At 44.8% G+C, this 14667-nt stretch overlaps 1 protein-coding gene across 1 annotated transcript in view; it reads left to right on the top strand.

Moving 5' to 3' along the window:
- The window catches only part of LOC115308335 (venom metalloproteinase antarease-like TtrivMP_A), a 39956-nt gene extending 25516 nt beyond the window's left edge, over window positions 1–14440 (top strand). Inside the window, exons 8-13 of the mRNA XM_042293399.1 lie at window positions 770–819; window positions 2585–2696; window positions 2919–3083; window positions 8673–8814; window positions 12548–12652; window positions 14384–14440. Coding sequence (XP_042149333.1) covers window positions 770–819; window positions 2585–2696; window positions 2919–3083; window positions 8673–8814; window positions 12548–12652; window positions 14384–14440 — 631 coding nt within the window. The remainder of the gene's footprint in view (window positions 1–769; window positions 820–2584; window positions 2697–2918; window positions 3084–8672; window positions 8815–12547; window positions 12653–14383) is intronic.
- Window positions 14441–14667: the final 227 nt, after the last annotated feature.

Here is a 14667-nt window from a genome sequence, read left to right as displayed (position 1 = left end):
CATCTTTGGCGGTGCTTGCAATAACTTCGAAGGGCAGGGGAACCTTCTCACGAGGACGTTGAAGACACTGAACACCGGAGCCACCAAAGCAAATGCACAAACCATCGCCATGTTTGCTTCTTCTTCGTCACTCGCGGCGCGGTCAACTCGTCGCGAGATGTTTTCTGGCTCGGCTAGATGGAAACCAACAGCGACAAAGTGGCGTATGGACACACGGCTCTCACATTACGGGCACTATACTCACATACCGCGGTAAACAGGACCGATGCCGGCGAAACGGCAGTCGGCACACCAGCGAAGAAGCCTTCAACGGGAAGCGGCGGCGCGGGCCGACGCAGCCCCCCCCCCCTCCCCGAGAGCGTCTGGGTTCGAGATTATTGTTCGCTTTTGCTCCTTGCGGTCGAGGCTAAAAAGTGCACTTCCGGACAAAGGTCTATACGAATGCTTTCGCATTCCTACATGTAAGCAGTCTTAGGTGTCCTACTGTAATCTTTTATTTCACCGAGCACTCCTACTGTCGGTGTTCACTCAGAAATCGTTTGCCGACCAAGTGGCCAGTACTGCCAAAAGTTGATCAGCGGCTAAAATCCCGTTCATTCACAGAATAGCCTCGATGTTAGCTCAGCTTTCTATCGTTACATAAAACTGGTGGTCTTTGCATGGAGTCACGGGCTCGGCTGGGGTTCCTTTTTTTTTCTATTTTTATCCTTCGCGACTGTACACAAAGCTTTGTGCCCTTTGTGTATGTAATTTATATTTTTGCTTTCAGGGTGGATCTTGCCGACAAGTTTGATGGAACTGTTTACAATCATGTTATGGGTGAGTGTTGTTCATTTCCTGTATTCTGACATGTCGCATTTTATTCCATGTCACAATTTTTAGGACTCCGGGCTCACCCGCATATTTGCGTGTTAAATGACCAGGTTGATACTGGTATTCAACAAAAGTTTTTATTGCATGGAGGGATGACACTGGAAATAATTTATCATTTTCAATTTGGGAAGGATGGGTGGGACGAACGAAAAAAGAAGTAAACGGTACCTGAACGTTGACAATAAGTAGCAAAGCGTGCAAGTTGTTTGATAAAAGGGACTACTAAGAAAGTCAAATAGTTGGAAATAGTGCCCAGGGCAGTAAGACCCTTTTCAAAGCACGGCGCCATTGCCTGTCCGCCATTGCTCGATCACGTACTCTGAGCATGTATTGGACACGAGGGCTGCGTCAGCGTTCGGCGAGGACTCGGATCCAATCACACACTTTCTGTCAAGGCACTGGTGACTGCCGGTGTAGTTTCTATTTTTGTGGGTCTATTGTGATGCAGTAATTCGCCAGATCATCACCTAAAACTTACTAATTAACTTTCTATTCTATACGAGAGCCGAAGCACCTATTTAAAATAGATAGCCCGTCGTCAAAATTTCTCATAGTTAGGTTTCACGAGCAATCATTTACGATTGGCGTAAGTCACTGTGTGATAGACGTTATTAGAGTTCCTGTATAGGCTCCCTATGGGAGCCTATACAGGAACTCTAATAACGTCTAAAAAAATAACGTCTATACAGGAACTCTAATAACGTCTAAAAACGAATGCGCAACTCTGGCTCCCTACGGGAGCCAGAGTTGCGCATTCGTTTTCCCCCGCGCCGCCACGCCGCTATTCGCCGAGATCCATCACGTGAGGAGCAAAGCATCCGGTGGCGTGCAAGAAAGCCACCTTTACGGTCGCTCCGCCGACGTCTCTCTCGCCGCGGCGTATGTTTCCCTGCTTTCCGCCTCCTTTTCCTCCTCTCCTGTTTTCCATGCGCGGCGGCGCGCGCGGCGCCGCTATTCGCCAAATTTAGTCACGTGAGGAGCAAAGCATCCAGCTCGTGCGGGAAAGCCGGCGCTACGGCCACGCGCGGAGGCTGAATGCGCAACTCTGCTACCGTAGGTAGCTATACAAGAACTCTAGACCTTATCTAATATTAGCGCCCCCTGTTGGCGGCCACGCGCACTATCAAGCCTCCGCGCCATATTTGAGGCTACCCCACCCACCCTGTTCTGCCTGCATAGCGTTGTGCGCGCTAGTTCTTATGATGTTCTTTTCTTCAGACGTGGTGGTTGCTTTAGGCGGTTCGATACCAGGACCAGGCGGATTTATTCGGTCGCGCACCAGTCACATAGCTGTGTTTGGAGATTTCCGGTTCTTAACCAATGTAATGAAACCGGAGACACGGAACAAGAAGGACACACAAAACACCGTCTCAGTCACAGCTTCCTTCGTTTTCCGTGTCTCTGGTTTTATTGTGTTGCTTAATATTCACCAGCTTACCTGTGGCCTAACTCTTCTTTCACTTCTGTTTGTTCTTTGCCCCCCTTCTTCCCCTTCTCCAGTAAGATTCCGTTGTTTTTTTGTTTTCATATATATATATATATATATATGGATGTATAATCTTCAATCTAGTATATGTTCCCTTACAAAGTGAGGGAACATATAATGCAAATATAATGCGCAAAGAAAACGTACCACCAGGAAACATTTGTCGGCTGTTCGCCGCATATTCACTCAATTCAGTACAGCCTGAACAATACTAATTTTTTACAGGACAGGCGCAACTCGGAGGTCTCTGCAAGGACGGAAGGCGCGTTGCAATCGTGGAGGATGTACCGCCCACTTACTCTTTGATCCAAATTATAGCGCACGAACTTGCTCATACGTAAGTTCAAAATAACAGTTTTCCTTCATAATCAAAAAATATTAAGCCAGTGTGTCATTAAAAAACCTGTCAAGTCAATGCATTAAAACGGCACGTTATTAGGTGGTCGAATTAATGGTTCGTGAAAGCTATCCTGTTTGGCACATTTGGGATTTTTTACTCTTACTAGTGAAATAACAATATAACAAACATTTTGTATACTAAATTTTTTTTAACTTACAGACTTGGAGTTTCCCATGATGGCGAAAAGCCTCTTCGGAGTTTAGCTCATAAGGTAAAAAGCAGATGCCATCGATCGTCCGGGCACTTGATGGCACCCTCAGCACACGGAGAGAACCACGGGCACTTTTCGAATTGCTCTATTGAGCAGATTGAGGCCTTTGTCGGGTAAGAAACATGTGTGAACATAAATTTGGCATGTTCGTTAGGTGCACTGGCACCAAGACATTCACAAACACGTATACCCCCCCCCCCCCCCCCCCCCGCCCCCCCTCGGTAGAAAACGGGCTGAAACACTCGGTCTAGCTTTCTGCTACCCCTGCGAGGTCCCCACAAGCTCAATTATTTCTCAACTTGTCAAACCGCTCAAGCCAAAAGCTACTCTTTGTGTTCGAGCACTGATTAGCATTTAAGCTTCTCCAAAAACGGGCCGGTACCCCAAAAAACGCGGAGGGCTGTTGTAGTTTATGACGTACGCGATAGCACCACTGTGTGTTACAATTACTGGCACCACATTGCTTCGCGGGAAACAGTATATTGTGATCAGAACGGAAATTACCGGAATGTTTGTTCTGGCACATTAGTGTGAACCTCTATGGCATATGATAAATTCTTGCTAAGGTATTCCGCTCGTGGAGAAGAGTTATTCTAAGAAACGTGGCAAAAGTGGCAATTAAACGAATATTACAGCCAAAGTTTATATCCAAAAACTAGGCACTTAAGAAACTCAAACAATACACTTGGGAACTTGACCTTTTCCTCTTATGAATGACAAGGAATCACTTGCAAACGAGTGTTTTACTGGCGCTTAAACATGATTATTTTTGTATTTCTTCCTACAGTATAATATCCAGTCTAAAACCATCTTTTTTGTGTAGTTTCTGGTACCACTCATGGTGCTTTGCTGATTAAAGTGTATTACGGTACAAGCCCTGATAAAAAGAAAAATACATGGAAGAGTTTGACTTCTGAACGGGACTGTGGGTCAGTACCGCCCACGTATAAGAATTTTGATAGAATCATCAAAAACGGGTAGCAAAATAGTGAGTTGCTTCGACACATGGCAACATTGGAGGTCGTTGCGAACCCAGGCACAACTACTTTTTTATCGGGTTTAAGCTGTTGTTCTATAGACGAACGTAGTGTTTACTAAAAAGAGCCGCGGCAGTGCGCACCGAGCAGGCGTAATTCCTGATTTTGTATTAGGTTACCTCGCTTGCTGAATGTCCCCACTCGAACAGCTTAATTAAGCCATTCTGCTTGTATTGGTGGCTGTTCTGAGACATACTACAGCTGCTTGAACTTCCTCAACGACATAGAAAAAAATTACCAAGGACATGGTGAATTAATATATTACCTCTAAAAAGGCACTCATGTTTTTCGTTTTTGTTTTAAACACGCTTGTTTTTGACGGTATATTGGTTGTTGGGACTTAGTCAATAAGAATGACCTGCTCTACACTCTTAAAAAAAAAGGTATGGATAGTCCTCCCTTAAGGCGCATTCCCACCGGCGATGTAAGCAGTCGCGCGATGCGGCTAGATTGGCTAGATTGCATCGTAAAAAAAGATAGATGGTCACACCGGCGTGCGCGATGAGCGAGTCCAATGCCTTCATTGGCTAGTCGTTTCTCAAAAACCCTGGCTTCGAACGCCGTTGATTGGCTCAGCCGCTCCGCGACTAGATCGCGTCGCAAAAAAGTCGGGTCGAGTAGCGACAGCTCAAATCGCGTCGCTTTTTGCCCGCGATGGTCGCTTTTGCGATGAAAATTATCGCGCGACTAGATCGCAACGCCGGTGGGAAGGCGCCTTTAAGGGAGGTACGCCCCTGTAACCTATGTTCCTTTAGAAAGGGAGAAACTGTCGTCCCTGAAGCAGAGGAGCAACTAGTTCCTCCGTCGCCTGTATCTCAATATGGCGGCCCCGAATCGAGCAAATCGAGCCTAATAAGGCTTGACGAGGACGCTACGTCTGTTGTACGGGACGAGAGCAGCAGCAAATAAAAGCGTAACACGAGCTTTCCGCAAACTGTGTTTATTTCCGAAGCCAGATTCCCCCCACAGGTACAGAAACTTGCGTTTCGAAAGCAGTTACTAGTCTTCTCGTCGACAGCACTGCGATGTTAAACGGAGACAACCGATACCTAGTTACTTCGCGCACTTTGCGTCTTACCTTTGGTGTTCCTCGAGTCACAATTCCTTCGTCAACCGCACATCACGGAGAAGGGCAAACTCTATCCGCGAAACCAAAAGCCGCTCTCGAAAGAACAAACTCGAAGCCGCTGTTTATCGCGTAGCGTAAAAGAAGGTTAAATCGCTAGCCACCAGATGGCGGGGTCAAGCAGAGTAATTGCAAGTAGCTAGGCTAGGTGGCGCTAAATACCGCCCAATTCATGTTTTACAAAAAATAATTTGCTCTTCTCAGGCCACTACTGCGCTTCAGAACCGTATATGTAGAGAGTTTGGCCATTCATTGGGAAGTACAGGAGACAAATGAGGAGGCGCCGGGCTGGGCGTGTTCCAGGGCGTCTTCAGAAATTCGAATATGACCAACCAGAAGCCGGAAATAATACCCTGGCGGTGGTCGCAAGAAACAAACCTGATAACTGGATTAGAGTAACTCTCGACGACTGAAAATATAGTACGCGTGATGTTTCAATCACGCTCATCCAAAATGATGGTGGAAGAGTGCGACTAGCGGAACGGTAGACATAATCCGTACGCCAAGCGCCGAGGACCGGGAATCTGCCGTCCGAGCGGTCACACTCTGTCCGAGCAAAAGAGAGTTGAGCGGCGCATTCGTTTCTTACATCTTTCTACATGATCACGATCAAAACAACACGTGCACCCTATTTTCAATCACGAAGAGGTACTACACTTCACTCTTACGCGCTTATTAAACCATTTACGACCTTTGATCAGAACGGTTTCTCGCTACCACCGTAGGGGATACTTTTCGGCTTCTGGTTGGTCCAGAGAGCATGCCAAGCCCTCGTTCCGAGTGTGGTGCACGCCCTGGCTCTGCCCGCGCCTCCCATTGACCAAATTCTCTACATATATGGCTCTGCTGCGCTTGGGCATACTCAACACATTACGCTTATTACAAGCATCAGGTGAACATACATTGAGCATATACACGGCACACACAAATATCAATACAACGGAACACTCCACTAACCCGGACACTACACCGGTGCTCTGCGTTTCCGTCTTTTATACTGGTCGTCTTGAACGTACAGAACTTTTCAGTGACTCCCTAAGCAATAAAAAATATTCCCAGCGTGCTGATTTTTTCCCAGCAATGTCACACCTCTGAGAGTATTTTGAATAGCTCAGGGGATGAATCTCTTATTAAAAGTAAACGCTTGATCATGCCGTAACTATTTGAAAGCCAATAAATCAAGCCGTTCGAAGGTTCGAAGCCAAGCGGTTCGAAGCCATGAGTTTGTTTCCCCACACGGCAAGTCGTAGCCTGTATTTCTATTGGTTTTTCTATTTGTGCTGTTCGCGCAAACCTGCAACTGCCGTCTTGAATTAATCTCTGTAGAGCGGATATTCACTCAGCTGGAAGTGATACTTCACGGGCTGAGAAATCGCTTTTCGATCAACTTGAATGCAGTCAAAGCCGCGACTTGCGGCAGGTGTTATGTGTACGGAGCTACGCCGTGGCGAGCCCGTAAACTTCTAGCGCTCATCCCAGCGCGCCACTTGGAGGGCAGTTTCTCCAGGAATCGTAGTATATTTAAACAGCAAAATAAAGGGTAGCTCTTTTTTTTCGATTTTACCTACTATTGTTTTTTAATGCCGAAATTCCATACTGTAAATATACGTAATTTCCGTCACCATTTCGTACGTCAATGCAACCGAAATATTCTGCACATTTGGACTACAAGACGGAATTACAGGCGGCCTTTGCTGCCGCTGAAGCTCAATCAACTCAACATTAATTTATTAAACAACGTGCGCGACCTGCTCGAAAAACGAAACCGAAAGAAGATGAGTCGGGAGGGCGAAAGCTTTCTCCCGTCTGCCTGGAGAAGGAGAAAAACATTTCGTTCCTCCGCTTTTCTCGTGTCCGCTTGGGGGCGCGTCAGTAGAAACGAGGAGGACGCGCCGCTGCTACTCTTTTCCTCCATTTTTTCTTAGAGTGTAGATGGCAAGACGTCCTAAAAAACAGGCAGCAAAAAAAAAAAAAAAATTACGGGCGCTACTTTTTTTTTTTTTTTTTGGGGGGGGGGGGGGGGAGGGGGGTTGCATCCTAGGGTCTACGCCGTATCCGTAGAAGTTTACCAATGAACAGTTTTCGGCGTGGAGATTACAAGCATTACTATAATTGCTGTTTTTAGGCGGGTTATGCATTATATTTTGACGAAAACGTGAAATCTTTGGGTGTGGAAGCCTTAATACAACAATTATTGTTTGAAAACGCTGTTTGACAACGCCCCCTGGTGTCTACTCTAAGGCGTAGGAAGAGGGGCGTGTCACAATGGTTTATTAAATTTCTAATAATGAAATCGGCCACCCATTAGTGTAACTTTAAGTGTTGTTTTTTTATGGTGCCTATAGGGTCCATAAATTTGGTTTGCATCACAAATTGACTACCTCAGAATTCACTTGAGTGCGTGTGGAAGAGTATGTTAGAATTCTGAGATCAGAGCTCAAGAAACAATTCAAGCTTGTGTACAAACTTATAGCTCGATGTCCCGGAAATGCCTTCTTTAGGCCGGATTTTGTGGTGTTGTATATGAGGTGAACAACATACAAACTTCGCACGGTGATACATTTGCTTTGCGTGAGGCACAACAGCTTTTGTGACAGCAACCCCTCCCCCCCCCCCCCCCCCCCCCCCCCAGAAAAGCACCGCAGGGTAAAATTTATCGCTTTTCTTTTTTGTTTGTTTTTGTTTTCTTTCCGTTATAAGGTGGTGTTGTTACGCACATGAATGTAGGGAGCAGTTTCAAGAGGCACGCGTCTTGGAGAGGCCCGTCTAGGCACGTTGGGACGCATTGTTTAAAGCCATTGAGTCTTACACGCTAACTTGAATAACGTGGAGAACTGTGGTAATAAATTCGAGGGGAGGTTCAACTCGTTCAGTCAGAAAAAATCACACTGTCCTGTGCGAGGGATAATCTTTCAAAAAGGCCTGCCTTACTTGTGCTCCCCACAACACGACTCTCGCGATCGATGTACGACATCATAAAACTGTAAGGCAGAACTCTTACCCGAAACGTCACGACTAATTTGAATAAGTAAAGACTATTCAGCACCGTTTTAGCAAAAGCAGTGTTGAAAACAGTCTTTTAAAACTTGCAACTCTTTTTAATAACATCAGGGGTTTCTGTGGCCCGCGAACATTTAAGGATTTCGGAGCGCGGAAACTTCCAAACATTCCAAAATGCAGGTACGCTCCACTGAGGTGTGTCGCGTCGATCGTTTCTTTTCGCCGCCCAAAGCTGGTTTTGGTCGATAAATGGGCTATTTTAAGCACGCAAATTATGAAAGTAAAGTTCTTTTTTGGCTTGACTATCTAACTGCTTTTATCATGGTATGGTTTTGTTCAGTCCTTCTATCCATTACAAAGGCCCAAAATGTTTTGAAAGGCATCCCGACCAGTTGTACCTTATTGCGCCTATTCCTAATTGTGGCTATTATAGGCGTCTAGATTTAAGTTTCTATCGCACGATGAGTCGGCCTCTGCAGATAAAGGACTTCAATAATTGTCGTAGTACGGTTTCTCATTCGCAACTTTCTTTTTTCCAGTACATTAACCCAAAGCTGCCTTGATGTGAAATTGGACACTTACCACAAGGTGATAGCGAGCGAACTCCCGGGGAAGAACTTGAACCGAACGTATTACTGCCAAAAGAAACACCCAAATTATCCACGGATCGTTCCAGATAACGTAAGGCCAACTATAAAAAAAACGCTTATATACATTTCTTGTGCAATAATTTTTTCTGAAATCATTTTATCTGCACATGCTTACTTTGTGCAACTAGATGAGCACATATAAGTTCACCTTCATGCAAGTTATCATCATTGTGTCACCCTACTTAGCGTGATAATTGGTAAGCCGCAGCATCACACACTATAACGTCACGTAGAACTCTAGGTAATCAATTAAATCATTGGCAGGCATGTAAGTTTATATTTTCAGTACTTGAGTACGCAGGTACAGCACCGCCGAATACTAGGAATTATCCTGCTTCGGTCATCAGCGATTGGCTGGTTCTTGCAGAGCTCAACACACTCAAAGTCGATGGTGTTTCACACATCAAAAACACACATTGGAAGCGACCGTAAAAAGGGGGACGGACAAAATCTCAAACCATGCTGCAGGTTTTAAAATATTCACACTTTATATTTCCTTGTTCCAAGGGCAGTCACGCAAGCATACTTAGCTTTTACAACGTTCCCATGTTACGAAGGGAATCCACTCAGCACAACACCCCTCTTTCCAGTAAGCGAAGGCAATCGTAACACAGAGTGTATTGTGTATTGCTTCGCGCTTATGTTTTACAGATGAACTTGATAGGAATTGCTTTGCCTCAAGGTAACCAACACACTATTGCGTAGGGTCCCCAAAAAAAGTCCTGCCAAAGCTAGCGCTCTAGATGGTGCGGAATGCGAGGTTCGTGTCTCCAACTGTAGCACTCCCCAGCTGTGACCTTGCTATTTCGCATCTTGCCATCTCCTCTGAAGTAGGTGCTTGTAATATTTCCTCTCGTCTATCCCACTCTTTCACTATAATATATATGAGCGTGGTCTCTGCTTGGTGACAGCATTTCGAGCTTGCTCTCGCCGCATGCGTTGTTAGAGCCGTTTCTTCAACATCCGCTTTCTTAACCGAAGGGTTGAGAAACTGTGCTTCCTCAGTTGTGTAGGCGTATTTTAATCTCGCGAAGTTTTGCGTGATGCTCCTGCGTTAGACGAAACTGCCAGGATCCAGCCGTATAAAACATTATATGTTAAAGAATGAGTTAATCCTACTTCCAACCTGTGGTACCGCAACACGCTAAAAGACGATACCTCACTAAGAGGTGAAGGCTTCTTGGAAGTACGCAAAGTGATAATGCTCGCGAGCTGGCGGACGTTTATCATGATCCCACTCAACCGCGAATGGGCCACTAAAATAATAAAGTCTTAGAAACATTATAGGGAGACAAACAGCATCTAAACTTCAACTCAAATTCACCTCAGCTAACTCGTTTATTCAGTACACTTTTAGTGTAGTTCAAGCTCAAGGTCATCGCCACCAACACAGAACAATTTCGTCCATCTTTGTTGGTGGTGATGACCTTAAGTTTGAGACAATATAAAGGGGTGGACTAAATAAACCGGTTAGCTGAGTTTGATACGTCGTCTTGTCTATTTTTTGTTCCTTCTTCGTTTTGATATTTGTTTTCTTCCGCAGTCTCAGGTTAATTCAGCAAGGTTAATAGTTACCAGCTCACCAGCTGGTAACTATTTTCCTTTATACTATTTTTAAGGCTTTACAAATTTGTTGTAGAAGCGCAGTGAACGTTACATTGATTCCTGCGCAGGTGAGGTATACGGCCACTGGGACGTAATATATGTGAATGAATGTCCCGATAAGTCGGATAAATAACTAGAATATATTGAACCATTTTATTATTATTTAATGAAGATAAATATATGTTTAGAGTCAAAAAGCTTGCTGTGTAATAGAGAAGAAACAATTAAATAAATTTTGGAAAGATTTTTTGGTCGTGAGAAGCGCGGTGATGCGCCAAGGTTACCACTCGTGAAAAAGGCGCAAAGCAATTTTTTCGTGTCTTATCATCCCCGTTTTCGCACCAACAGCATTGCGTCCAGTGCACGAGAGGTAAAGTTAGCGCACCGCCACGCTTCCTACGCGCCCCCAATTGTTTTAAACTCAGTTGTTGCCGATGACTCTTATCAAAACTACAATTAAAACCATATGTTTATTTTTACTAAATAAAAACTGTAAACTGTACCAACAAATTGTAGTTCATTATCCGACATATCGAGACGATTAGCCCCCCCCCCCCCCCCCCCCCCCCCCATATTGCATGCGCCTGGCCGTATAAACTCACCGGCACAGACCGAATTAGTGTCGCTTTCGCGGCTTATTTTAACCAAATTTATAAATCCTAAAAGAATACGCTTTACAACCTCAAGCTAATAAATGGTAACCAGACCGCACGACACATTGCATTTCCAAAAACAACAAAAACAGTCATAAAAAAAAAATTAAAGATCAGAATATAAAGTATACTGCACAATTATACTTTGGACCATTTGACTCCATCTGCTATATTCACCAACCGTTTTAATACGTCACGAAACATTGTAGCACAGCGTCTTTCCCATATATGCTACAGAAGTGAGCTTCCGTATTGGCTAGTGCAATACATTCCTATATCGAAAATGCAGTTATCATCAGCAAGAAAAAAACTCGCTAAGCGTGAGTTGTACTAAGCTCAAAAACCTTCATTTACAAAACTGGCCGTCTAGAGTCTCCAATGTTAAAATTTTCCCCTTAGAAACAATTTTGGTGTTGAATGTAATAATAGCTGACTTCCTTAAAGGACAGGACAATTCCGCACTCAATTCTGAAATATTTGGTATTATGAGGGATTTTACATTCAAAAGCAATAATAAAAGGCACTAAATCGTTTGCTTTGCGAAAAATAGAATATACTTACCTATTTAAGTATTACTTTAAACAGAAGCATAAAGCGCAACCAAAACTTCGGCTTTGTCTGGCAACATTGGCCTTGGGCCTCCAAAAACATGGCTATCACGTGGTATGAGATGTCACCTGATCCTCTACGCAACGACGGAGGGGAATTCGGCGAGCCGGCTGGTCACCGTTGGACGGGCGTGAGCCGAGCGCAAGTGTCGTCTGCACCAGACTTTTCACCATGTTTTGGTGGTTACGACATTCGACTACGTATGCATAACTGTGGCATCAGTCTGCGCACGTAGTGTGAACGAAACGGCGGTACGACTGGATGGCTTGCAAGAAGCGCGCTGCGAAGTCGCGTTACGCCAAGCGCGTGGGCACCGCTGACCGCTGAGGGATAGCGTTGTTGACGTCGCCCATTACGCTTGCCCGGATAAGTAAAACAAACGAAAAGAGGCAATGGTAATGACGCTTAGTTCAATGTTAGCTACACCAATGCCGTAGCCTTGATTGCGATGTTGGTTGCGTCTCAATTCGTCCGCTAGAGTCAGCCGATTTTGGAAACTTGGCGCGTTGCAAAGTTTGCCGGACCGTTTAAGAAACATATAGGCAGAACTAGGTCTTAATATTTGACGTGTGGTCTTCCTAGCTGATACTGAAGAGGACTGCATTGTTTTTTTGTTTTTTTTTCATTAACACAAACGAAGCGGAGTTGCCCTTTAAGCCACAGAATCGTATAACAGGCTGCCTGTCGGAACGAACCGGCTCAATTAAAGGCTCAACCTATCAACAATACAACTCTTTGTATTAGCACCATAGGCCAGATTATTAGTTACACGCAAAAATGTGCTGTTAGAACAGCGTTTTATTTATTCCGTGCAGCGCAGAAAATTCAAAACTGAACAAATAGCGGAGGGCGGGTTTGACTTCATATGTGTGTGTTTTTCACTTTTTTATTTAACAGGAGGGTTATTATATGCCACGTTGCAAAGTTATGTGCTGTGCTGATGGCATAGATCCTTGTTTTGAAGAACCTGCTGTGGATGGAATGTCCTGCCAGGGAAACAAGGTAAGGGCGGTGCACGTCAAAATCTGCGTTTGCTTTACGCCATTTCACAAAACATGTAGCACTTTCGGGTGTAAAGGCTGGTTCACCGATTTGCTACAGCTTACTACGGTGTGCCTTAAAACCTCTTGAAAATCTCTTGCGACGAGAGAATGCACTAGCGCCGTTTTAGGGTCGCAGTGGAACAATGAGTTTCTTTAGATACCTTTTTTGTAGCATCATTCTTTTTTTTTTTTATTTGAAAAACTTTCGACAAAGCTATAAACGACTACTTCTCAGGTTGTACATACATTCGCCGCAAAAACCGCAAAACCTTTGCTCTAGTCCATGGCCTCCGACATCCCGAAGCGCGCGCGAGCGTTCCCGCGCTTCGGGATATCGGAGGCCATGTCTTGTCGTGCGGTTCCAGGGACACCTAACAGATGACGCCAGGAAGCCAGTGGTTTTTTTTCAGCCTAAGAGATCGCAAGAACTCGGTCCTACGGTGTCATGAGCAAACGCAAGTGTGTGAACGGGTCTTAAGATTCAGCTGCCAAGCAACAAAAAGATCTATAAATGTGTTAACTGTCCAAAGTACGTAGCTAAAACGCGGTTATTACGAAATTATATTACGTTTATTGGTATCTTTGAATGCCTTCAGATTTACCGGCCGATCATTTTTCGGGACAAAACCTGATGGTTGTAATAATCCCAATGTGATTAAGATTTGGCAACACACGCCGATTCAATTACTCTAAACAAAACGTTTATAGCGAAATTCAGAACAAAACTTTCAAAAAGAGAAACGCGAGCAATGTTTCGTTGGCGGTATTAATTTCGAAAACAAAACGTAAATAGAGCCTCGTTTCCCCTCTGGATCTCTAACGCAGACGTTAAGCAACAACCCATATTATTTTTACAAATATTGTAAACCGCCAGGCATGCTCAGATTGAGATCTTACTCGTCATCTGCCAAGAACAATAATGTCGATGATAAGTCCAGACAGAACTGCGTCGAACCAACACCGGCTAGAATAGTCAAAGCCTTTGAACAACCTCCTCTACTTACATGATACTCGGATGGCGCCAACTCAGCAATTCGAAATAATGGTGATTGGGCGGGCGAGCTGCTGAACGATCCTACTGGGAAATTCCGGAGACGAGGGGACACAAAAAGGGGGCATCTTAAAAAACACTACACCTCAGCTGTGGCGTTTTAAAACAGTGTTGTGTTTGCCACCTTTTTTTTTTTTTTTGTGCCCCTCATTCCCGGGGTTTCTCAGGAGTACCAGCAATTGGCGCCGATGCCCAGCGTCCTTCGACGCATCGCCTGGACACTCCGCGCGCTTTCTCACACCACCTGTTTCTGCTCTCCCCGTTCCTACGTGCTAGGTCCATAGCTCAGTCATCAGTGCACTTGGCTTCCACATCGGTGACCGGGGTTCAGTTCCTGGTGCCGGTTACCTCGAGGCCCAGCCAAACGCTGACTCAGGACTCTTGTCTGACCTGTGTCTGCGTTCGAGCTCACTCTGATGACGCCAAAATGCTAATGCACGGGTTTTGATCGTTCTCGGGGGTGATAGTTAAACGGGTGTCTTCTTTAACGGACTCATATGGCTCTTTTCAACCTCGTACGGCGCGTCTTTTGACAAGCGCTTGTTATGCGGTTCAAGTTTAATAATGATTTCGTTATCAGTAAAAAAATATAATCCTCTCTGCAAGATATCTTACTCCCACTAAATATTTTTCACGCAGGTATGCTTCCGGCACAGGTGCGTTGACCCGCCCAACCTCCTCGCCACGAGTCCATAATCGTCCATATCGCTGACCAGCGAACGAAACGCAAACATCGAGTCGACGGCAACACTCACAAGAATCAATATACTGTCTCGGGGAGCTGCTAGTCTCTTCGAGAGTTCACAGATATTACTCATTTTATATTGAATGGAGTTCGCCACACTTGTACTATTTATTTTAAAATAAATCATCAACTTATCTTTTTTAATTGCGCCCCAAGCATTGAGACTATAATTTGTACC

The sequence above is a fragment of the Ixodes scapularis genome, unplaced genomic scaffold (assembly GCF_016920785.2).
Source record: "Ixodes scapularis isolate PalLabHiFi unplaced genomic scaffold, ASM1692078v2 PGA_scaffold4__175_contigs__length_147842914, whole genome shotgun sequence".
Taxonomy (NCBI): domain Eukaryota; kingdom Metazoa; phylum Arthropoda; class Arachnida; order Ixodida; family Ixodidae; genus Ixodes; species Ixodes scapularis.
The sequence above is the reverse complement of the archived record's forward strand: the minus strand, read 5'-3'. Positions and strand labels throughout refer to the sequence as shown.